The 26,379-nt window shown below is 41.0% G+C and overlaps 1 protein-coding gene across 1 annotated transcript in view; it reads right to left on the reverse strand.

Annotated features, from left to right (window-relative positions):
* The window catches only part of CTNNAL1 (catenin alpha like 1), a 56,079-nt gene extending 40,050 nt beyond the window's left edge, over nt 1-16,029 (reverse strand). The window contains exon 1 of the mRNA XM_087758708.1: nt 15,851-16,029. Within this exon, the coding sequence (XP_087614834.1) occupies nt 15,851-15,976 (126 nt within the window). The 5' untranslated portion in view covers nt 15,977-16,029. The remainder of the gene's footprint in view (nt 1-15,850) is intronic.
* Nucleotides 16,030-26,379: the final 10,350 nt, after the last annotated feature.

Raw genomic sequence — 26,379 nt, forward strand, 5'->3', positions numbered from 1 at the left:
TATTGGGGCTGGTTTTGAATGCCAGGAGCTAGTTTAGTTAAGTTTGCAGCATTAAACTCTCTGCAATGGAAAATGTCAATACCTCATCCAGCACTTTGCACAAAAAAACCCAAACAAACAAAACCAAAAAAAAACAACCAGAAAAAGCTAAGAACTATCTCAATAAACAGTGCTGCCCTATTGAAGAACTGCTATGGGAATGGAAGAATATTTTGTCCTGGTACAAAACATCACTACAGAAATGCACTGTCTGCCCACTGCCTTCTTATGTATGCCCTACTTCTCGAACCTGTACCTAAGCCACAAGCTCTAAAGGAAGGGCACTTTCTATAATTCACACAACAAGTCTGTCCCTGTAAGAGTCCCCCGGTTCACCAAACTTCAACCCCAAAACCTATGAACTCCTGATGCGCACCCAGTGAAAAAGCCAACCATACCCTGGGCTGCATCAAAAGAAGCATGGCCAGCCGGTCGAGGGAGGTGATTCTCCCTGTCTGCTCCCCTCTGGTGAGGCCCCAACTGGAGCACCGCCTCCAGCTCTTGAGTCCTCAGCACAGGAAAGACATGGACCTGTTGGAGTGGGTCCAGAGGAGGGCCACAAAAATGATCAGAGGGCTGGAACACCTCTGCTATGAGGAAAGGCTGAAAGAGCTAGGGTTGTTCAGCCCGGAGAAGAGAAGGCTCCGGGGAGACCTGATTGCAGCCTTTCAATATATAAAATTATAAAAAAGACAAAGAAAGACTTTTTGCCACGGCCTGTAGTGACAGTACAGGGGATAATGGTTTTAAACTAGAGGAGGGTAGGTTTAGATTGGACATAAGGAGAATATTTTTTTTTTTTTTTTTTTTTTTTACGATGAGGGCAGTGAGACACTGGAACAGGTTGCCCTGAGAAGATGCCCCACCATTGGAAGTGTTCAAGGTCAGGTTGGATGGGGCTTTGAGCAACCTGATCTAGTTGAAGATGTCCCTGCCCATGGCAGAGGGGTTGGAGTAAATTATCTTTAAAGGTCCTTTCCAACCCAAACCATTCTGTGATTCTATGATCTATTCTAGACACCCACTGGAGGAGCTTGTATATGCAGATTAAACTCAGTTTGGTAGCCTATGGTTATACACAGCAGCTGAGGCTTTGCAAACACCTCCTGGAATAATGAACTCCTGGCTGGGTAAGATAATTTCTTCTCAGACTGGCTAACTTAGGGCCACTACAGTAACCATCTTAACATTAGAATGGAGGGAAGTTTGTTGAGCTCCATCATTTTTTTTTCCAGAGAAGTCAAAAACTATATGGATTGCCAGTTAAAAAAACAAACATTGTGAAAGAATGGTAGGTAAGTCATGGTAATGGTAGGAGTAGGTAAGTCATGATAAAAGATATAAAATTGGACAAGTTAAAAGGAGAAGAACAAAGACCACAAGAAACCCAGTAAGTAACTTTCTCTCCAACAAACAATCACCTTCCTCCAAAGATACCCTAAGAGCCATCAAAAACTGAATTAGCGCAAACTTGCAGCGTTTAAGGATATTTCAGATTACAAAGAATTGCAGCTGGATGGGCTGCAGGGGAAAAACAACCAGACCAGAACTTATTGTTGCGTTTCTTTCATTTTTTTTTAAAAGAAGGAAAACGCTGTGACTCCAAGAGCATTATCTAAGCTCTCCTTTAAGCTTAACACCTCCCAAATATTTAGTCTGTTGTATTCTGATCATGTATCACCCAGTCACTAACATTTGTGGTGTTTGGGCAGGAGTTAACAGCTGAAAAGATTACCTGCAAGTCTCTTTGAACAAAAGTAATATATTACATGCTGTTTACTTAAGGATTTACTGATCAGGTCGTAGAAAGGAAACAGTCCTTTTGATGGTACTCATGCTCTGTTTAATGCGAGCTCTTACACTATTTCTATGGAATGCTTATCTGAGATTTGAGACAACCAGTTTAAAGAGTGTGCAGTCTCACGAAACTGTCAGTTACAATCTTTTGTCACTTGTTACTAACAGCCCCAGAAGAATGGCCTTTTCCCAAGTACTTTACTGAAACTAACATGTATAGCCATAATGTATCAAGATGTACTTGGTATTTAAGGAAACAACCTTAGTTGTGGGCAGTTTTCAAGCAGCTGTTTTCCGAGCTTTTTGAGGGCCTTCAGATACTGACATTTAAGTCGTTATATGCTTCATGCACAGGAAGCATCATGACAGCACGCTTAGCTAAAAATATTCTAATGTCTATTTATTATCAGTGTAATTAAGTCTTGCATGACAGAATTAAGTGATACTTAAGAGACTGGGTTTCATGAAGTATTTATAGACAACTATAAATAAAACCAGGGGAAAACTAGCTATTTCACAGCCACTGCTACAAACACAAGAGTTAAACTGAGAAGTCATGTTGGAAGATACCCCATCACCTCCCTCCCTGGGTAAGTACCCACATTGTACGTAGGATGATTTAGACTCTTGAGAGTAGTATTTGTTACTGCCTCACACTAATCAGTTTTCCTGCTAGAAAGAATATTCAAGATGTTTTCTCTATGCAATGAGGATTAGCATCCCTACAACAACAGCTCCTCTTCCATTTTGTGTATTTTCTGCTTTGTACCTTCTGCTAATTTCATAATGGTAGAAAATTCCTCTCTGAAAAAAACCGTAATACCAGGAATGGAAAGCTTTTGTTAAGAAAATGCAATAGCACTACATACTAGGGAAGAAGCTACAAACCCCTACAACAGAAGCATGCTGTAAAGTAAATTCAGTTGCATTTGATAGATCATGTAGAAAACTTGGTCAAAAAGGCCTTTCCCACACTGCTCATACTTTCATTAGTTCATCTTGAGTTTGGGGGCGAATTTCTAATATTACATCTTAGGTACTGTCTCTCATTAGGTCTTGTGTACTACTTAAGGACAAGCAGGCCTTCAGACTCACTTAGCCAGACAGCAGCACACATTGTTCCAACACACACATCTGCTACAGAATACAACCACACATGTGAGAGCACAGAAGCAGCAGCTGGCATTTGACATCCAGTCCATGAGGGCTACAAGCAGAACTGTCACACAGACTTCTCATCACAAAAGATGAGCCTCAGGGAGCTTGAGAAGTGAACAAGGACTACCTGCTTACCTGTCCTAGAAATCAAAAGTCTGTTAAGATTAGATGCCTGTTCAGGCATTAATGAAAGTCTTACTAGGCATCTTCTACAACTTCAAGCACTAAAATGTTTTTTTTAAGTCTGGCTAATGTGTGGATTTTTAGAATTGGAAAGCCTTATCTTCCTACTCAGTTTTCATTTTGTAGAAAAATCCCACAAATAAACTTGTGGAAACTCAACTTTGAAAGTTTTCGAAGGCTGGAAAAGATTAACCAAAATGAAATGCAACTGCATTAACTACTAATGCGCTAGTTAACTGTAAGAAGCCGTATTTTATTTATCCTGAAAACGGTATTTGAGACAACTGCCTCTCCTTTATGGACACTTGAACCAGAACAGCTTCTTCTACACGTTATTATTCAAAAGGGGCAACCAACCCCTTCTTGCAGAAGTCATGCAGACCTCAACCCATCATTCGGACCCTGTACACCACTTCTGTAAAAGAACAGCCTCCAAGAAGCGGTATGATCCTGCTACCCGCCATTTATGTATTTTCCTCATACTGCCTATGCACTGGTGTCTAGAAGGGTAGTAAATACGCTGCATGTCCAAGACTGCTGAGTTCTGTTACGCTTGTGGTATTGAGACTGTTGTAGTTGTATCTTTACCTGAAGGCTATTTAAAAGCATCTTCTCATTGCTTTTGTACACATCTTTCATAAAAGCCTTCAGGGAAGCAAATGAAATAAACTACTTTAACAACCTGTAAGCTGGTTCACTCATCGGCGGGCAAATGCTAATGTGCTTAGAGAAGCCTCAGGCAATCTTTGACATGTAGCATCTCACAAGCTGATAAGCCACCTCTGAAAAGGAAGAATGAACAAGCCAGGACCTGCAGTGACAAGTAGAAGCCGTCAAGCAACACAGGAACAGCCCTACCAAGTCAGATCACTGGTATACCACACCTAGTATCTTATCTCCCACAGTACCCAAACCTGGGTGCCTAGAAAAAAGCATGAGAATAAATGAAGCAAACGAGACACTAGCTATGTTGCAGTTGTAACCAGATTTTTGGTTAACTGCAAATCATACATTTCATTTTAAAACACCACAACATTTAATTGCGCGCTTCTCACAAGCACAATAGCTTCAACAGGTAGAAAATACTATTTGGAAGAGGTGAGAACAGTCCTCTTCTCCTTCAGATCTAGGCTTCAAAACCTACTCTTTGTAAAGTCTGCCAAGAAAGACAAGAGTACACAACTTCAAATTCGAACACACACCTCGGATTATTAGTACTATTGCTATATACTTGTTACACATTCTTGGAATTGTTAAGAGATCAAAAGAAAGGATTCAACTGAAAGCAAGACTGTACTTTAGTAGTGAATACCCTTTCTTTGTGCTGAACGCACTCCTAGAAAACCAAGGGCCCTTTAAATTTCAAGATCCAAACCAAACACCATCGAGAAAATGATTATCCAAAATGTGATACAGATTAACTTGTTCAATTGAGATGTAGTACTTCGATGACACCAATTTTTTTCATCCAGTGTGGGTTGTTTTGGGTTTGGGGATTTGTGGGTTTTTTCAAGTAATGAAAACTCTGGAAACTTAAGGAGATTTTGTTTTTTTTTTTTCAGTGGGATTAAATTATTTCCAACTTTTTTTTTTTTTTTACAAGTTGTCGTGAAAAGGAACTTCAGAGAAAGAAAAAAAGGGAATGAACACAGCTGAGTAGTTCTTGCAACCTGTGGATTCTTAGATACTATGTGGAGGTTTGAATTACTTTAATAATGTTACTATAGTAACACTATTGTAGAGGAGAGATAACGCTTGCTTTTTAATGTTCACTTTTCACAGACTCCTTAAAATCAGGGACCCCTAGTGATCTGCAGATATGAAGCAGAAAAGTACATGAAAACTGACCTGCACTCCTGCCATCCTCCCTTCTTTTTTCCACACATGGAAGAGGAGGAGAAGGATCACTGGAGAATGCTCAGTGAGGCCTGACCACTGATCAAAGCTACCTTGTTTACTCTTATTGTCACATGCCTTACAAGTCAGAGGACTGCCCTATCTTCCCTCCAAAAAAGGTGTCTTCAGAATTTCCATAGAAATAAGTGACAATGATAAAGATCTTCATTTTCAGACAATACAAATTCAAGCTTCCTTCTGTTTTTGAAAAGATGTACGGAAGCTCACAAACTGAAATTTGCACCTTTGAGCAACTTGACACGAGTTGGCAAAAATAATTTTTCAAATTGAAAGTCCAATTCGACGTCTTCTGATGATATAACACCTGCATCAAGTGTACTGAACATCAGAAAATGAGTTTACCTATCATAAAATACATCGAAAAATAAAATGGCCTTTAGTGCACTTTTTATTGTGAATTGTCTTTCTAAGTCAACTGCTTTCTTGAAGTTTGCTGCAATGCACAACTACCTCACTAGAAAAAGAGAACATAAGCTAATAGATCCAATAATTGGTTTTAGGGGTGTATAAGCCAGTACATTCTTCTCCCCTGCTCCTGCTCTCCAGTTCAGTATCTTCTTACTCAAATGGGTAGATTTCATAAACAAAGCTATTACCCTTTTTCATTCTGCACCTAGAAATCCTGGCCATGAGCCTGAGTAAACAAAACCAACTCAGAGGGAAGTTCATTGTTTAAAGCATACTTTCAGATGTGGTCAAAACAGATGTAGACATGTTTTCAGCACCAGAGATGCAAGTCTCAGAAAAAACTCAATTTTCTAACATGATCAGGTAACCTCAAAACCAGAGACTGAATGGCAAATGATTGTTGTGGCTTCCCTCCGTAACTTGCCTTTGTTAATGTGCCTAACCTTCTACTGCTTGTGCAAACAATGCCCGAGCCAGCTCTGAGCTGCTTATTAAAAAAAAAAAAAGCCACTGTTGCAAAACTAAAAATTCAGACATTGTAATAAAGGATGTAACACTGATACAACCTGCAACTGAGAATTATTTCTATTCAAATAGGGATTGGTCACTGAAGATGCAGAAAAAGTTGCTTGTTAGTCACATAAACAGGCAGCTTCACTGGCACGAATACCAGCCATTCAATCCGTCTTGTGCTGCATGTTGCAGACAGGAGGGTCCCTCCAGCCGTTTTTAGAGAAGGCTTCCTTAGCAGCATTTTGACATGCCACTTCAATTCAGAGCAACACCTGGTATTTCATCTTGAAAAGCACATCTTTGCCCTAGGGATTAATAGAGAAGTACAGTGTGCTCTGGAAAAGGCTATGCAAATCCAACTACTATCCACCTAAAGGAGTGTAAAACAAAACAAAAACATCATATAATCCAGGAACCATTATCTTATTTACGTTAAAGAGCTTGCATATTCTTCTGATTGCTTCCTTGAAGAGCTCAAGGGCAACAAAAACTCATTTAGTTGGAAAATGTAAGAATATTTAAATGTAACATTGAGATACAACACAGAATCTTGGATAATTAAAAGGGAACATTCCATACATTGGTCTAACTCCTACATGTTAAGCACTTGCAACTTTGGACAATACTACCCTTCTAAACATTTTTGACACTTGTGAATAAAACAAAAAAAACAAAAAACAAAAAACCACCCTAAAAACTACGTTTACAATATTACGTTACTATAGCACAGTTTTACTTTATTGTTATTTGAAAGTACATTATTTGTGTGGTTATAAGTGGTTACATTCATTCTGCTTAATACAAAAAGTCACTGCAAAAATGTTTCTCTAAGACAAAAGCAACTGCATTATTTTTTATTTTTCCATATACATCTGAAAGAACCTTAGGATTTGCTCACACATCATTTTTGTAACTTGTGTTTAGGAGTTATCTTACCATTTCTGAATTCATTTTATGTATACAAACAAGAAATCATCCCATTCAGTATCTAGAGTAGATTAACGGTTACAAGTTGGCACTAGAGTCTATATCACTACTCATTTACCCCACTAGCTTTAAACAAGGCTAGTGATGGAATGCAATACAACTCAATAAGTAAAAATTATCATTTAATGCTCTATCTAGCAAGGGTTATGCTTTGTCAATGAATTAATAAACATAAAATAAATCCATGCAGAAAGCCATAGGCTCATAGTAGCATACAGCAGTTTTACTAAACTAATCAGAGTTGTTTGCAATCATTAATTCGTAATTCATCCTTTGGGGATTTCCCTACCTAATCTGTCTAAAATCATCTGTTAACAATGCTGAAGAGCAAGAAAGCTGTTCTAATTCTTTTTGTGCAGGATCACTGTGAGGCAGTTTTGATTTAATACTCATTCTGCTGGAGAACTACAAAAATTTGTTTAATCTATAGAAAAGTCATTAATCAGATCTCATAAATTTGAAAGATAAGATTCCATTGAAAAAGAGCAATTGATTTTCAGCTATGTCAGTAAGAGGCATCTTACTTCAGCTACTTGAAATGTTCATCTGACTCATTTATCACATCAAAGACTAAGGTACTGAACGTTATAAAGCAGTAGCCAAGTTTAACTCAAAGCCAAAGCCAATTTCACCATCCAAGGGTTCACAGAAAAAAAAAAACCAAACTGAAACCACAGCTGTTTCACGGTAGTACTGTTGCTCATGTGATAAAATGTTCAAGTGTAATTTTTCTTGTAAAGCAGAATATGATTACTGATATTAACATCATGAATTATCAATGTGACAAAATAATTTCATTTACCTATTTAGGATATTCTAAGGTACTCCTGTGCTCCCCAGCATACCTTAAAAACCACAACTGTAAATTATTATCTATTTCCCTTTCACTGTTTCGTAACAGCCTAGGTTCAATAACTAAATAGCTGTCAATTAAAAACTGGCCTCAGTAAAGGGAAACCTGCAACCACATCAGCCCAGAAATTTAACTGATACTGTGCCTGAAGTAATGACATTATCTACAGCCAGATGACAAACTCATAAGATGAACTTTCCTGCATAAATCAAAGAGAAAGAATCAGGCTCCTTTAGGGGCACAGAGTACCAAGTGTAGGCTGAGTAACAGTTGAGCTGCTGCAAGCTTCATTTTCCAGAAAAAGAATTTGTATCGAGTGGAAGATTCGTGATAGAAACCACAAGCTCACAACTTAACCCACAATACCTGTGGAAGCGAACGGAGAAGAGTCAGTGAGTTAGTGACTAATTGAAACTAATGAGGTACAACTCTGTACACAGGCAGCAGACCATATGCTTCCAGACTCGACAGCAGCTAATGCGTATGCCTCTGCATCCATGGCACAGTTTCTCTGCGGTACAGGATGTAAACTAAGAAGAGTTTAGCAGGACGTTCGCTTCACTCAGTACAAGTTACAACGCAAGCTTCTACGCCGTAATTCATAATTTTATTACTCAAGAGTAGTGCCAAGTCTCAAGTCTAAAGTGAGTACCAAATTAATTCACACAGAAGAAAACCCTGGAAAAGAGGAGGAACAGCTTCTCAAACCTTGCAAGTTACCAGAATTTTTAAAGTACTGATGGAGAAAGAGTAGTACCCAAGAAGCATTTTGAAAGGAATGCACTCAGATTTTTTTTTTTTTTTCCTCAGATGCACTGAAGAAAGCAATGAGTTTAAGACAAATATGGATTACCCTACTTTTTCCAAAAAGAAATTTTCCCATCCTCCAGAAAGAGCTGTAAGGGGCAAACTGCAAGCCCTGGCACCATACTAGAGCAAGAACAACCAAAAAGATAAGAACCCTTTAGCACCTTAGAGGTGGGAAAAGGAAAAAAGACCTAGAGGTACCAAAAAATGCCTAGTGAAAAAAGGCAGCCAAGGGATTTGCTGGAACAAATCTCTCAGTGAATCTACTACACGGGAAATGCAAATAAGCTGAAATGGATGGGAGCTTGGACTGAATGCTGAAGTTCAGGAAGGGAATGAGACTACACACACTCCTTAATTTTATGAATGCTGTCCAGAAAGTATGAGAGACACTTCTATTTAGTCTCTAAAGGAGAAAGAGAGAACACATTTGATTCACACCAAGTTCAAAAGTAAGTATATAATGAGCCTGTACTGCAACACAATACTACGACTACAGACATTCAAACATCAGCTTATATACAAGATTGATGCATGATGTGGAGGAAAAACAGATAGGGAAAACGTGGTGGGTTTTTTCTCCACAATTTTTGTAGACTTCCAAGAATAAAAAGCTAGGGATATCGAGATTGAAGTCTAGCAGTGCTCTTAATATAGGACTCCCTGCTTTAAAGCTGTTAGCAAAAAAAACACCATTAAGACAAATCCATGACTGAATAATTCCCAAGATTACTAGTTTTGCAGCTATTAAGTTTAGAAGAAATAAACACTCATTGCAAGGTATTGTGTGTGTATGTCACTTATTGTATATAAACCTCTTACACAGGTTTTGGCCAGTGTTGGCGCCACACGTGTACATCCCCCCAAAAATAAGCCTTGTGAAGCTCCTTTGCTACATCCAGAGGAAACGTCCTTCAGTAAGAAGACATACTAAGGTCCATGTCTACAAGTATATTGAAGAACTGAATGCGAGTTGCTGTTCGGAGTTCTGCTGCTACTAGGTACAACATGAGCGACCTAGTAGTTTCCAGTCACCTGAGTACTTCCAAGCCAACGAGACCACAAACCAGCTTCCCCAAAGACACTGCTAGCCTACAGACAAAAATTCAAAGACAAATGTCACAGAACAGTAGCATACTGAACTCCATGTCTACAGTTCTACACTTCTCTTAAATCTCTCTCTTTGATAGAACATGCTTGTCCAGTTCCATGGAGAATAACATCACTTCCACCAAACATACAGTAGCTTACCATCTATTACAGTCCATTTCTTCAGGAGTTATAACCCTGATATACTCTGTTACTTCCTTAACACAGCTTTGCCCCATCCCTTTGACAGAAAGTAAGAACAGAGCAGAGCAGCTATTCATATTTGTGCTCAACTACAAAAGAAAGTGAAGCGATCCCTACTCCAGAATGTAGCTATGTGATGCGGAATCAAAGTGACTGCAGAAGAGGCTATGAAAATATTGGATAAAGTGAACCGGAACAACTTGCCAACATTAGATGTTATTCACTAAGATTTCAAGGGACTCAAAGATGCAACAGATTATATCAACTTTCTCATGCAACCTCCTGCTTAAAACTAGATTGACAATTGATGTATGGAGGTTGCCCGACACTTGTACATCGCAAATCAATACAAAAAAATTAGGAAGAACAAAAGTAGTGGACACCCAAATAAATATGATGTACTGGCAAAGACTCATCGTGGTGCTTGTTAAAAGAATTCCTGCCTTGCAAAACACCCAGATTTCTCTGTAGAGATCACCGATTACATGCATAAGGAGACACTCTGCTGAAAGAAAACTTAAGAAACAAAGTCCATACCAAAGGTTTTAAAGGACACCCAGCAAGTATCTGAAAAAAATGAAACAAGGCCCTTTGTATGAATATTTAACTCATTAAGAGACAGAATGATGAGAAGCAAGATGAAGGAAGGCAAGAAGTAAATGACTGCTTACTTTAATAGAGGGAGATGACCAATGGAGTTCCACAGAAACCTGCACTGGGACATGGATTATTCTACATAATCATAAAGAGGGAGGACAGATAAGCGGGTAACAAAGCGATGAAAATTTGCTGGTGATCCTAAGTTATTCAGGACAGTAAAGGTAAGATCTGACTACAGAATTGCAGAAACATCTTGCAACGCTGACCAGGGAACAAAACGTCAGACAAAAAAAAAAAAAAAAAATCACTGCAGATTGAAGTGATACAGACAGGAAAGTACCATCCTAGCTTCCTATAGGAAAGCTAGGTCCTAGCTGACCATTACCCCTCAGCAGCAAGATCTTTTCATTACAATACATACCTCCATGAAAAGTCAGACTTGTTTATGATGAAGAGGACTTCCAGGGTTATCTAGCCCAGCTCCCTGCCCAAATCAGGTCCAGTCAGAGCGTGTTGTTCAGGACCTGGTCCAATTAGTTCTGAACATCTCCAAAATTGCAGACTCTGTAGGTGCTCTGCACACCTCATCCAGTGTCTGACCACCTTTATATTGGAAAAGGCCTTTTCTTATATCTCATCAGACTTTCTCATGTTCCAACTTCTGTCCACTGCTTCTTGTCCTATCACCATACATGCCTGGGATCAGTCTGTCTTCTCCATACCTGCCGATAAGGTGGGTAGCTGTAGACCACAGTAAACTCTGCCATTGGCCAAATGAAAAATCACTGCAGATTAAAGTGATACAGATGGGAAAGTACCATCCTAGCTTCTTACATGAAAGCTAGGTCCTAGCTGACCATTACGCCTCTCTTCTTGAGCTGGAACAAACCCGCTTCCTTCAACCTCTCCTCTTATGTCACATGCTCCACTATGTCAATGTTTTCCCTTGTACCGGGGAGCGCAGAATTGGATGTGGTACTCCAGATGCTGTCTCACAAGTGCCAACGAGAAGGGGAGAATCATTTCTGCAGCCTGCTGGTTACATTCCTGCTAACAACCCCGCGTGCAGCTGGCCATCGTTGCTGACTGCTGTTCAACTCTTTGTCCACCAGGACACCCCCGTCTTTCCTTGCAAAGGTTCTCTATACACAACTGATCCCAGGCTGTACTGCTGCGTGGTGTTATCCTAGCCCAGATGCAGAACTTGGTATTATTGCCTTTGTTGGACTTCACAAGCTTCCCATCAGATCATCTCTCTGGCTTGTCCCTCTGCCTAGCAGCCCTGTCCTCCAGCGTATCAGACTCTCCCCAATTCACTGTAGGGGAGTTCCAATGCCTGTTGAATGTGCCGGCCCCTCATCCCAACGTTCAGATCATTAGTAAAAATGTTGAATAATATTGGCCCCTGTATCAGGCCCTGAGGGACGCCACTGGTAATTGATCAAAAAGCCAGAGAAAAAGTCAGATTATAGACAGACCTCTAGCTTGATCCAGTATGGCTATTTTAAAGTCATACCTTCAGTCTGAAAAACCACATCAGTGAGCTTTTCACATAAGTGGGAAAATATCAGGCGTTGGTTCTTCTTTGGGCTCTAATATGTAACTCCAGAAACTTCTGGAAAAACAGAATACTGGCAGAACATTATGTAACATTATATAACTATTTAGTGTTTACTGAAATGTGAATTATTTTAGCTAGCCTCAGAGAAAGCAAGGAAACACCACCATAGTAAAGAACGGGTTTGTTTTATCCACCTCAAGGCATGTACCACTGTTAACTTACTCAGAATCTAAGACTGACAATAGCAAAATTCAGAGACACTGGTATCATGGGCTTTTTGTAGTTATTTAAGCTTTTATTTTGACTATATAGGTCAAGCCAATTCCAAAACGTTTGACAGGATCTCCTGTAACAAGAAGGTTGGAAAAACATGTTCAGTAACATGTGGGCACGCAATCATTCTCCAAAGTGCCTATGACAAAATGGGCTTTCTGAAGGTTGAGCAGCTAGCTGTAATCGCAGAGGTCTACACTCAGGATGTTGGAGGATAGGTCACCTTCAACTATGAAAACTGACTTTGTTCTTTCGGGAACATACACAGACAGAGCTCAAAGTTCCCTCTTAGTGAACTTTTTCCAAGTAACTGACTGTGAAGGTTGACAAAAACCTATTCTGAAGTTTCTCAGAGTGCTTCCTCAGAACAGATCCAGACAGACAGACTCCTACAGCTGTGAAGATACCCAACTGCTGCTGGACTCGCAAAGAGGTACATACTGGCAGCTGAGGAAGTTGCTGGTGGAGCCACATCCTGGAAAGTGCTTTTTCCCCCGTCTTTGCCTTTCCTCAACTGTTTAAATGACTTGTTATTAAATGAGTCAGCACTGACCACTCTGAACACCCTTCCTGACTTGTGTTGCCAAAAACTTTCCATAAAAAAAAAAAAAAAAATCAAACCCAACATAATTAGACTGGAAATGGGTAGCAGTAGTGAAGGAGATGTCCAGATTTTAAAGAACACTGTACTATTTACATGCGGAACACTGAACTAAAGACACCTATCCAGAAGAAGAGAATTCTACTTGTTCTAAAGAAAATTGTGGGGTTTGACCCCAAAAGCCATACTTTCTGAACTGCATGCCACATGCTTTGCACAATACTGTAGAATGATTCCCTTCACAGTACAGATATGTAGATAGTGAAAAACAAGTGTTAGCAAAGATGGTTAATACCGTGGCTTATATCTGCTGTATTCTTTTGTCATTTGTGGCACTGTTAGAAAAGGGCCACATCAGGGTCTGAACAGATGTAGAGAAAATGAAGACAAGTTTAACTCTGTAAATAGTAAGTTTTAAAAACAAATGTATCAAGAAACGTATCCAGTAATGACTCTAAGGGTAATTTCTCCTGCTGGGAAAACAGGAATCTTATACTACTGCTGGCAGCAAATATACTCTGATACTATATAAGAAAAATGAAGCTGCCAAGTGCAATTAAAAAAATTAAATAATCAAACAAAAATAACCATCACATTTGCTGAGTAAGAGCAAGTAGTCAAACACACATTTACAGTATTACACATCAATTAGGACGATGTACTATACAGTACATGAATTTCAATAATGCAGCCTTTTTTTTTTTTCTTGAAGAAAATAGATTTAGCTCCACAAGAAAGATTGAAAGTGAGTTTGTCAGACAAGGCACCTTTTGTTTCCTCTTTGCTTAAAATAAGCAGTGAAAAGCAGTAGCAACATTCTGACTTTTTTTTCAGTAGTATACAAGTATCACATAGCGCTTCTCAGCTTTTAACAAAGGGGTAAACTGTGAAGTTAACTTCACAGCAAGAACAAATCCCTTTGCGAGTGTATTTCATACAAGCAGAAAAACGAAGTCCTGAGCATTACTGCTGATACATAGCTTATGGAGAATATAAAAACAAATTCTGAGATTAAGCACTCTATAAACACCCTTTCTGCATAAATACCCAAACAAAGCCAGCCAGTGAGACCTCTACTGAACAATCTAGATGAAACGATACAGACAGAACTGATAAACCAGTACAGTAAGTGGGGCATTTTATCAGGCAAGTGTAGGGAGCTACCGCTGATACCATCAGCGGCTTCAGCCTGAATCTGAACAGAGCTCAGCGCTCACACTTCCAGGGAACAAGTTCAACAAGCTCGTCTGAAGTCTGGGGCGCTTTACCAGGAAAAGAGTAAGCTCTGACTGTTTGTTCACAAATGCTCGGGCACCTTACACCGTATACAGGGGATGTGAAAGATGCTTAGCACTTCTGGAAGACGCAGTCATAGGTTGTGTGGTCAATGAAAAATCATATGTGACATATTACTTGTGCAAAGGATCCACAGAGAAATAAGACCAGTGTTTTTAAGGAGTATTCCAGAGAAATACGAATGTGCACATCTTCACAGAACTCTGTTAAAAGTAAGAATTTAACATATGCAATTAAATTCAGCCTTTGCAGTTGGAGGGGTTTCTGTTTGCTCTTAAGCTTCCTAAAAGCCTCCATATTTTATCTCTCTCAGCTGTTTCAGGAGTAGAAAATTCACTGAACTTTAATTTCACTTTGCCTTGAAACAAGTGGTTTAATCCCTCCTATGGGCTTCTTCGAAGTGACCGCGGTTTCCTCAAACAGAGAAAGACAAATTACCATGATAAGTACAGAAATACAATTACCCATCACAAACCCTTCCTGCAGCCCAGCTGTACAAATGCAAAACAAGGCTTACAACAGCTTGTTTCCAGATGGGCTATAGTGGTATAAACATAACTCGACCTCACCAGGACTAGTTATTCTTGCGTGGCTGTTACACATCGTTTAATGATTTTGTACAGATAGGTTTTGACTTGCTAACTTTAATAATCAGCGCTCAAAGTACAAAAATGCTATACAGCAAACACTGCGCTGTTTTCATGCATTATTTTTCAAGAAAGAAAAATTTTATTTGGTATATAAACGCCAATTTTGTAACTAAAGATCTAAAAAAAAAAAAAAAACAACATCGAAGTGGTTGACATATAATTACTTAGCAGACCACTTGAAAGCCTGATTATTTTTTTTTTTTATGCTCACTTAGCACTGTGTGGGGCACGTTTAAGAGGTCAACAAGACACAGTTTGCATATTATTTAACTTCTTAAACTGCGGGTACTATCCTCGGGTGCGATAAGAGCTCCAATCAATGCAACGCTCAGGCCAGACCGCGAAAACGCAAAGCTTCGCCAAATCCCCTTGCAAGCCGACCGCTCTCACCAGCACCGAGCTGTGAGAAAAGGAGAAGGCTCCCATGCGGAAAACCATCAGGCGAGAGACCGGGGAAGCCGAGGGGGGGAAACTCGGGCGGGCGGCGTGCACGGCTCCCGCCGCCCAGCGGCGCCCACCGGCCCCCTCGCCCCGACCGCGGCATCCCGGGGCTCAAACCGCCGACGGCCCCGCAGCGCCTTCGGGCCACGGGCGTTACGCAACGGCATCGCGACCTTGCGGGCAACTTCGGCGCCTTTCTCGGGGGAGGGACGGGAGAGCAGCGTCCCCTCACACCCCCGCTCCGGACCCCGGGCCCGGGTGGCGAGGAAGGGGGAGCGGCTGAGAGAAACCGCCCCCACCCGAGCGGCCGGAGGGGCGGGGGGTACGAAGCGCCGCGACCCCAGCGCCCAAACTTCGGCGGCCGAGCGCCGTCCCGGGCGGGAAGGGGGACGCGGGCCCCTTCCCGCCCGGGACGGCGCTCGGCCGCCGGCGTGGAGGGTGGGGGGATTAGGCTCGCGCGGCGGTATTTCTACCTGCGACACCAACGGCACCAACGTCTGCTCCACGGAGCGCGTGCGGATCTCCAGCCCCGCGTCGGCCCCCAACCCCGACGAGGACGAGGAGGAGACGCCGCTGCTGCTGCACGGAGACGTGGCCATGGCGGGGAACCCAACCGGGACCCCCCCCCCCCCCCGCCCGACCACCCTCTGCTCCCGCCCGGCCAACTCCGCTCCCGCCGTTCGCACGGCGGTGGCGGCAGCCCCCACCGCTCCGCTCCGTTCCGCTCCGCCCCCTCCCCCGCCCGCGCGCGCTCAGCCCCCCTCGCGGCCCCCTTCCACGCCCCTCGGGACGGGATTTAAAGGGACAGCGCCCGCTTTTCCCCGTTCTCCGCCCCGCAGCAGGCGGTGGCTGGGGGGGGGGGGGGTGGGGGTGGTCGGGTGGGCCTCAAGGAAACGGGGAGTCCCGGCCGGTAACCGGCCTTGGGCTTCAGTGGCAGCGGCTAGCGGGAGCCTGGGGACGGGTGGTCCCAGTCGGGAAGTCAGGGACGCGGGTGGGGGGCAAGGGAGAGTCAGTCAGGCGGCCGCGCTCTCCTTCATTGGAATCACGTCCAAAGGTTCGCGTCCTTTCTAGCATCTGGGCGGCATGATGAGCTGTCCTAAACTAACCTCCACCGGCTTTTCTCTTAGCAGCCTCCCAGTGAAGGGCAAAACCCCCCACCTCCTGCCCCTCAGGGGTTTGTGTCCTGCACCTGGCAGACGGGCTGCTCTCAGAGACCAGCCGCCGCCTGCGTCTGGTCTTGCCCAGGTTTGGAGCTAAAGCAGCCCCTCCGTGATGGATCTAGCAAGAAGGCGGCAAAAGTAATTCGAAAGGCATAAAAGGGTGTTTTTCTTTTGGTTCTGGAATAGGCTAAACTCACTTCCCCACATTAATTTGTAACCTGTATTCAAGAAGTATCAATGCACGAATGCCTAGTCGTCTGATTTGGCTGTATGCATTTGATACAGCTGATTCTTCCACAGGCTTGTCTACGCAAAATTGTGGAAACAGAACGGAGCTCTTCTGGCTCTGATCCAAACCACCAAGGTGCAAAGCGGCTCTCATCCAGAACCGGGGTAACTCCGTGCAGCGCTGTGCGTGAGCCAACAAGCCCTATGTAGGATCTGGGCTAGTAAACAGCTTTAACATACCTACTTAGTTTCCTGGTCAGAACTGGTGATTTGTGTTTGACTGCCCAGCTCCCAGACAACACAACTCTGTAAATGTGTCTTTGGCTTTTTTACATTGTTAGATCAAGGACTTTGTATCGTTTTCTGTCTTTGAAAAGATTTCTGACCTCTTTTGCAGACAGCATCCTTTGCACAATTTTGAAACCTAGCCATAAGATAAAGGACAGCATTTGTTGTCCTTTGGAGTCCTATGGAGTTATCCATATTTATTAAAAAAGAAAATTGCCAGAACTGCAAGTATAACCCTAGATAACGATATGACCCTGTTCGTAGCTCTTCAGGAAATTGCTTTCCAACATGGTCTCGTATTTTCTAAAATGACATTTCATATAACATCAAGTGTTACAGGAGAGAACTGAAAGCTTAAATCTGCCATGGTACAAAAACATCTAAATGGTGGTGTAGACTTGAAATAAATGCTAGTCATGCTTGATCAAAGTTGTTTAGAGCACACTTGAGATTTCTTGGGTTTTTTCTCCTAAAATTTTCATTTTCTTACAACACCTTTTATTCTTTTTCAGGTAATTTTTTTCCCCTTTACTTCTCAGTACCCAGATTCTAAGCCTTTGAAAACAGTTGTTTTCTGTTACAGTTTGGTGGAGTCCCTAGGTCAGGTGTGGTTGCAGCCTCCCCAGGCCTGTACGCTGGTACGGGAGACTTCGGGATCATATGAGCTGAAGCATACACCGGACAAAGTGTCAGTAATACCAGAGAGAGACAAGTGCGTTCCTTTGCCCTCTTCCCCCTGCCCCCTTCTACTCGAAGGTGTTTCCTCCTTCAGAATTGTTAATTCCCACTCATTGACTATTTTATGAACGTTACCATGTTATAAATTATCTACGTCATCAACATCTACAGATATGAATCTATGATTCACATCAGAATTAACTAGAAGCACATGCACATTTGGATGCACATGTGGCTTATAATTTGGTGTGGTCGGCCAAGTCTGCATCACTTAATTTCAAAGACAGCTGTCTGCCTTCTTCAATGCACTAACGGATCAGACGTCCCAGGGATGGCATTTTCTGATTCAAAGCAGAGTTAGCAGCAGAGGTTAACGATGAATTTGGAAGATTTTAACTTCACATTGAAAAAGAAAACAAGTTCGGTATAAAAATGGTAGCAAAAATAGCAGTTTAAAAATAATTTTCGACACAGATTGACAAATGGTGGGAAGTTCGCAATGCCTTTCTGCAGACAGAAGTCCTATTTCCAATCTAGCACTCTCTTTTCCTGCTTTCATTTTGTTTTTTTGTTTTCTTGTTTTCACTAGAGAAGCAGCACTAGTGGGTGGTGCTAGTGACAACCCTGTCTAGTTCTCCCACTTCTCCTCTTCAGGTGCTTCCAGTTTAAACATGGAAACCACATGCTCTGCTTCTGGGTCCTGCACTGGGCAAACAGAATGCATGTTGTGATGGTTTTAATTTAACACAATTGAAAAGCTGTAGCATGCTCCAGCCTAACGTCTTTGAAGACGCCTTGAGGAGATCTTCAAACATGATAGCCTGGAGCTTAATTGTGCTTTTTAATTATGTTAAGACAATTTGAATGAGCCAGTGTGATAGATTGCAACCACACCTTTGGCATGCCAACACATACTTCTGAGGGAGCACTCTAAATGTGCAATGCACAGCACTAGAATATTTTGCATACTATCATTTTCAGCCCACATGATGCATTCAGGAAAGCAATAGCCCATCACCCTAAAAAGAAAGTCCCTCGTGCCTGTAGGACGTGAGGACCACTGGCCATGGCAGTCTCTAGACAGTTACCACTGGTTAGCTCTGCATTGTATCTGAAAAGCATTTGAAGTATAAGGGTAGAGGACAAGAGTAATGCCTAATGGACTACATTTCTAACTTCATAACTTTATCAGTGGTCAAGGGGAAGGAAGTGATTCATATCCTCATAGCATTATGAACGTGTCAATCTGTTCCTCCTCATATTGTTTCCAGACTTCATTCGTGGATATGACACCTTCTGCTCCTCTGTCCATGATCTCGCAACAGCTTGGATTCTGGGACTGGTGACAGGGTCCCACACAGAAGGTAAACCAGTGTTCCCTCACCTAGCTCTTCACCTTTGTCTTTCCTATCTGAAGCACCTTTTGTAGGAGAAAACGTTACTATCCAGCACAGTGCTGCGCCAAAATTCTCAGACTTTTCTCTAACCTGATGTCCCCCACACCCTGACAGTGACAATGCTCCTGAAAAGGAGGGCTGTTTTGAGCCTTTATGCGCAGTTAGGCCTCTGACCATGGATGCTGGCCTCTTAGCTTTGCTGGGAATGATATGAAACGTACTAATGAGTAAGCCCATCCTATTCTACCTTCACCATGGCTTGTCTGAAGAGGATGTCAGTCAGCCTCAGTTTGATGGACTAGCTAGCACCTGCTTTTACCTTCCAGCTAAGGTGTTTATGTTCCCTGGACTGTTTAAAGGAAGATGACATGGGTAACGCTTAAAGAGTTTAAATTATGTTTTTGCTGATCTGGTCATTTTGATTGGCATAAGGTCGGTGACAAGGGCAGAAACCTTTTCCACTGGAAGAAACCTTGTGTCTAACCCTTAGGAAACAGGTTGTTATAGTTGTGTATGTGCTGTTGGGGCACACGGAGCAAAGCAGATGCCATTTAACCAGTCAAGACAGGTTTGAACTTGTGTACTGTGAAGAGGAGCCTAACAGTTTCTGGCCACAAAAGGCAGTTGGTCTAGGAAACACAAACTGCAGGGAGAGCAAGGAAATACTGGTAAAGGGCAGCTGATGTGATCAGAGGGCTTTTCAGTAAGTTTTGATAGCGAGCACTTTTCCATGCATGCTTATAATGAATCAGATAAGACATAGGAATTATCTAAATTAATAACACTTTGAGGATGAATTCCAAGAGTAATTGCTCTTTATCCTCCCATAGAGAGCATCCCAAATTTCCAGGGGTGAGAGGAAGCAGTGCTTCCTTATCTCCCATCTGCAGTCTGGAAAGCAAAGTTGAGAGGGCTAAGTGTCAGATTGCTCTCTTTCTCTTTCCTCCAGGTGAGAATCAAGTTAGCACAGTGTGGGAGGGGAAAGCACATCAATCATCTTTCCAGTTGAAATTTAGAAATCCACTCTAAGATTAAACTTTTCCCTTGATTACCTCCAGTTTCCTCTAAAACTTGACAAAGTCATACTTTTTGTTTCAGTGGGGATGTTTTGCAGGCAACTTGTGAAATCAGTAATTTTAAAGATGACTAAACATTTTAGGCTTTTGAGAGATGTCAAAAGATGGGAGGCAAGCATTCCTTGAAATGTCTAATCCTGATTATTAACTCCAAAGTACATTACACTTCTTTATAAAACCAAACAATCTTTTATGTTTACTTCATAGTAGTTTACCTCATAGTAGAACACTTTACAAAGATAACATTACTTTTTTTACGTGGAGAGCATTTTATGTGACTATAGAGTGACTATATATTTTTGTCATTTTGTGAATTGCCAGTTTCACAATGGGATCGCAGCAGCTATTACAGGAACTATGAAGAAGAAGGGGGATGTAAAAATAATGTATAGACATATTCAAGGGAATACAGGTAGTGTCTATTTTTGTTGTGAATGTTTATTCAGAATGCCTGTGTGCCTGTAAAGCCAGAGGGTGATTTCAAGGAGTTTGAGTTTACAAGGTGGTAACTGTCAAAGTCTTCAGCAAGTAAGAGCTATTTGGCCATGCTACCAAATGTTGTATCCCTCCAAAACGCTTCTGTTACCTAATGACTGTCACAAAGAAAATGAGAAACCTTGTTTGGATGGTCAGTATTGATAACCCACCGTGGCTTGACTGCCTCTTTTACAGAGCATGTAAGAATACAGTTACCCATGCTAGTTCTCCAAGAAGTATAAGGACGCAGCATGCTTCATAAATCCTAGTGCCATCAAGAGACTTCTTCAATGAGTAGCTTATTTTTGAGAATACATCTAGGTATGAAGCATAAATTTCCTGGGACATGCTGAATGCAAAGAATGCGGAAGCTTTAGTCAACGATCAGAATTAAAGAAAGATCATTAAAATCGGGGTCTGATGAATACATCCTACCTTTTCACTGATGTTTCCTACCCAAGCCACCTACCGTTGTAGCAGATGCGTGTCTGAGGGAGGGAAGAGTGAGGGAACTATTTTCAATCCTCTAAGATTTTACTTTTTTGATGATAACATAAGACTTTATTGGCAAGGAAAGATGTACACCAATGGATACTGCTAGAGTCGCCCAAGACGTTCTATTGTAAGACCCATGCTTTTGGTTGCATATGAATATGTTGAACTTCAAAACTTTGGTGTGGTTCTCCGACAGATGTTTGTCTCAGAATGATTTGTTCTTTTAGCTTTCAGAAGAAATGGCATAGCTTTGTTTAAAAAAAGGTGAGGTTAGGGAAAAAAAGTCATTTGTTAAAACTGAATAATTCTTGCCATTGTTTTGCTGAGAAGATCCAGGCTGGCTCACAAAGATGAAATTTAATGACATGTATGTAAATGGAATGGGACAGTCAGAGAAACGCTGCAGAGAAATTTAGCTGAAGAATAAATGGCTGAAAACTGGGATACGTTTTGTAGAATTTATTTGGAGACTAACAACTAAATTTTCAGAAACCTCCACGTACATTGAGCGGGACTGTTTTTTGAGAGCCTAGTATGGGGGCCAAATGGAAGGAGTAGGAATAAATGAGAAAAGGGCAGGCTGAAGCACGGCGCAGCAAGTGATGTGAGAATAAGCGCCAGGCTGTGAGGGAGACGTGTAAGAGGAAGCAAGTACTATGCTAGTCAGAGATTTCAGTGTTCTCCAGCGGCAGGAACTACCTTCACGAGGTCTTGTCTGTGTGACGGTCAGGGACTTGGGACTTTGACACAGATATGAGGTACTGAGGAGAAGCTGAAGGTGTTCTGTAATCAAGCCTGGTATTTTTTCCTTTATTTAGAGTTTCCTTGTGCTGTCCTTTAATAAATATTATCGGTATATGGACATTTGTCTAACACTTACTGACATTGGTGTGACAGCTTTTAGAGGTGAAAAGTCTCATCAGTTTAGATTCAGCTGTGAATTTGGCCTTATTTCAAAAGGGACATCTCAAAAATACCATTTCATCTTGAACTGTTAGTAAAATGCAGTTTTATAAAATCATACCCTAGGAATGGTAGGGTACAGGACCTTTTTCAGACTAACACTATATAGATTTGTCCTTGCGTTAATATACTCTTCAAAACTCTAAGTGCTGCTGTAACGTATCAGGCAAAATCAACTCCTAAATGATCAGTTCCTAGATGCTAAGCAATAATTTGGGGTTTTCTCCTCGCACTCTGAGAAGTTCTTTCATACATCCACATTTTTCATAGGACTATGGCTGAGACTTATTCATTACATCTAGGACCCTGTTCTAAACAAGAGCTAGCACACTAGTTTTAGAAGAAGGTACGAGCAGCTTAACAATATGCAGATACGTTATATCGTGAAAGTCTTAAACTGACCTGCAGTTAGGGATTGGATTAAGCTTTGACAACAAATATTTTCTTTCTTTCAAATCTTCTATCATCCTAGCACTGAGTGTTTTTGTTGTTTTTTTTTTTTTTTTTTAACCATTCCTGTGGGCTATAAAATAAATATGGAGGATTAAAGGTTTGAAGAAATCTCTAGCCTGCAAAATCTTTAAGAGCATTTGCCACCTAGCAACAGCCAGGAACATGTGTCTCCTTCGAACAATCTGCAATTGTGTGATTCAGAAGAAACCTCCACAGTGTTTATAACCGCAATTGTAACTTACGTAGGAAGGGAAAATGCAGCAAAAGGCTCCAGTTACATCACTGACAAAAGGATTTCATTACCATAAGAAGTCCCCTAACAGAGTGACAAATAATCAAGATTAAAAAGAATGTGTGAGACCAGCAGAAAGGGAAACAATGACGTTCCTATTATAGCTGTGGCCTGTACAATAAATGATATGTCAGCTTTTTCATTTTGAATTGTGCTGAATAACTTGGTGATTTTAATTCATCAGCAAATGAATACTTAGATTAGAAGCTATTTTCTTTTCAAATTTGCATTTGATAGCTTAGTCATGCAATAAATACCACATTCCTTGAAAAGTTTGAATTATCTGTGTATTATTTTTAAATGTACCGTTTATAGATGTTAATGATTTAAAAATACTCACAGATAATCTGTTAGTTTGCACAGATATGTGAGGAAAGTATGGGAATTATATAAGAGGAAGGGTAATTGCAGCATGCATGAGCTGGCTGACTATCAAAATCCCATTGATCTGCATTTTGTGATGCTAATGAGATAGTAGGAAAAAATTACACAGATGCTAATGCACATGGATTCTATTTAGATTGCTCTCATGCATAAGTCTCTGTAACATCTAAGAATATGTTTCATTGGGTATCAGTTATCCCACTTGCTCCATTTTCCTCCTTTTTTTTTGTTACTTCCTTAGAGGAAAGAAACTGGGGATATCCAAGGACACTGTGTCTTTCATACCTCCCAAACCTCCAAACTGTTGACACTTGTTAGGGAATTTTACCCATGTGCCATTGTTAAGTTAACTTGGATCTGTTCTAAAAAAAATCAACAGCTTCCAGACTTGTGGTCATAGCATGACTTAAAATTCCCTATTAACAGGGTACTAAAAAATACTTTATTTCAATATATGTTCTTTTTAAAACATGGGTCCTAGCGTCTCAGTTAACAAACCAACTTAAACCCAACAAAGACATTACTAATATGCATCACTAACAAAATACTTTTAATGCTAAAATATAGACAGTGTATTGTTGCTAAATTAGACTACTGTACTATTTGGAGAAATCATTAGCCTAACCCCTTACAGGCAGCTGGTAGGATTCAATTCTGTTTCTGGCAGCAGGAGAGTACATGCTGGAGTATCAGAATTGGAGCAGAAAATTGTAAGTGCAGCTGAAATGGCAAGAGAAGCAGCAAGCTATTGCCAAGGGAATGCAAGGATTTTTGTAATAAGTACATTCAGTGAGTTTATACTAAATATAAAAAGTTCCAGAAAACATAATGTAAATAACTAAAAATTTAGAAACCTCTCTTTTTCAGTCATGTTCGAAGTACTAGAAGTACTTCTTAGAACTTGCCATTTGTACTGAATTGCCCGTGCAATGTCAACCATTTTTTGGAAATATCATAATGTAGACAGGCCCTAATGGGCAAAAGTTTTGAAAGCAAAATGAGGTGTTGGAGTGTAAGGAGCACATTGACAGATTGGTTTTTGTGTTGTACTCACTAACAGTAGTCCTTACTTGGCAACACTTCCATTGGTGTAAATTGGTGTGGTGCCAAATGAGGACGGCATGTTTAGGTATGCTCAGGACACTGTACGTGTTCCTCTAACAGGAACGAGTTTGCAAATCGCAGGTGGAAGTCACTTCAAAGTCCAAGCTTTCTTGTTTCACAGTTAGTCTCTTCTAGCAGTTAATCAGAATGTGAAATCCAATTGTGTGCTTTGGATAAGGAGAAAATAATTTCCTAATCGAATGTTTTTTGATCCTGTTGTAAAGAATGGTGAAAGTCCTGCTTCTCTGAAGACAAGAGAAACCAATTGATAGGGGACAATTTGTGTTTTCAGAGTTTCGTGCTTCTCCTCAGCTATTTAGCCCACAAGTGGCTTCAGGATTCTCAGGACCTCATTTAGTGTCTATAGCTATATACATACACATTTTGATTTCTTACAATACTATGAATCTTAACAGAGCAGCATAATTAGAAAAATATCACTCTGTTTTAAAACAGTGTATTTTCTTTTAAATTTAAAATATCACAGAGTAATATTTATCGATGATTACATCTTGATGGAATTGCTCTCTACCCTACCTGTCATGCTCAAATACTGGTACACATCGGGTAGGGAATCTCAGCCCTTTCAGCTGCAACAACTGTATTTTATCTACTTCTCTGTCCTTCTCAAAAGTGATGATCAAGGTGCTGAGGGAATACAGCAAATGATAATATTGTTTTAGCTTTAGCAGAGCTTGTCCTTGACTTTGAAAGACAGCTGATTAGGATTCATATTTTTAAAAAAATGGGCACTGCAGAGACAAGACAGAAAGTGAAAATCCACATAGATCAGTGTAGCCTGGTGTCTAGGTCACACATGTAGCATACAGAACCTGATTAAAATCCCTGCTCAGCCAGCTTTAGACCATGGTCTTTGTCCTGGTTTCAGCTGGGATAGAGTTGATTTTCTTCCTGGTAGCTGGTATAGTGCTGTGTTTTGGATTTAGGATGAGAATAATGTTGATAACACACTGATGTTTTAGTTGTTGCTAAGTAGCGCTTACACTGGTTAAGGACTTTTCAGCTTCCCAGGCTCTGCCCGGTGCACAAGAAGCTGGGAGGGGGCACAGCCAGGACAGCTGACCCAGACTGGCCCAAGGGCTGTTCCATACCATCTGACGTCATGCTCAGCATATAAACTGGGGGAGCTGGCCAGGGCGCAGCGATCGTTGCTCGGGGATGCACTGGGCATCAGTCAGCGGGTGGTGAGCTATTGTATAGTGTATCACTTGCTTTGTATATTATTATTGTATTATTATTATATTATTATTAATAATACTACTATTACTACTATTCTATTTTATTTTACTTCAATTATTAAACTGTTCTTATCTCAACCCACAAGTTTTCTCACTTTTACCCTTCCAATTCTCTCCCCCGTCCCACCGGGGGTAGGGAGTGAGCGAGTGGCTGTGTGGTGCTTAGTTGCTGCTTGGGGTTAAACCACGACAGTCTTGAAACTAGATTCCCACTTCCCATGTGCATGTTCAGCTGTGGATGTTTCAGGGTGGTGTCTTTTTTTCAAAGAAGTCTCAGACAGGCTTTGTCTTCATCCTGATACAAAACAGAGAGTGTTCCCCACAATTAATTCTTACCTAAATCTGGGAAAAATTAATAGATTCAATAGGAATTTTTCAGTCTTAACATTTTACTAATGTACTTACGATTTAATGCCCTTTTTATTTCAAAATAGAATTGGTACTAAAAAGTGTGATCTGGAGTAGCTGATAGTATGTTTAGCAGTGTTCATGCAGGTTTACCTTTCATCGCAAATAAATGGTGCTAGAGTCCACTTAAGGATTTAAGCATAAATGTTTCTTTCTTCACTCCTAATGTTCTTTTCAATATCTGAAGATACTTTAAGGCACTTCCCCCCAACACCTTCCTAATGGAAACGGAATGAATACTTTTGACTTCTAAGTCATGCAGCATTTTGGTTCTTCCTCTTAAAACTTTCTTTAAAAAGTCGTATATGAAATACGAGTTTCAGAGACAGTTCACCATTCC

The sequence above is a fragment of the Nipponia nippon genome, unplaced genomic scaffold, assembly GCF_047370975.1.
Source record: "Nipponia nippon isolate SJK-2023a ecotype South Korea unplaced genomic scaffold, ASM4737097v1 scaffold_1, whole genome shotgun sequence".
Taxonomy (NCBI): domain Eukaryota; kingdom Metazoa; phylum Chordata; class Aves; order Pelecaniformes; family Threskiornithidae; genus Nipponia; species Nipponia nippon.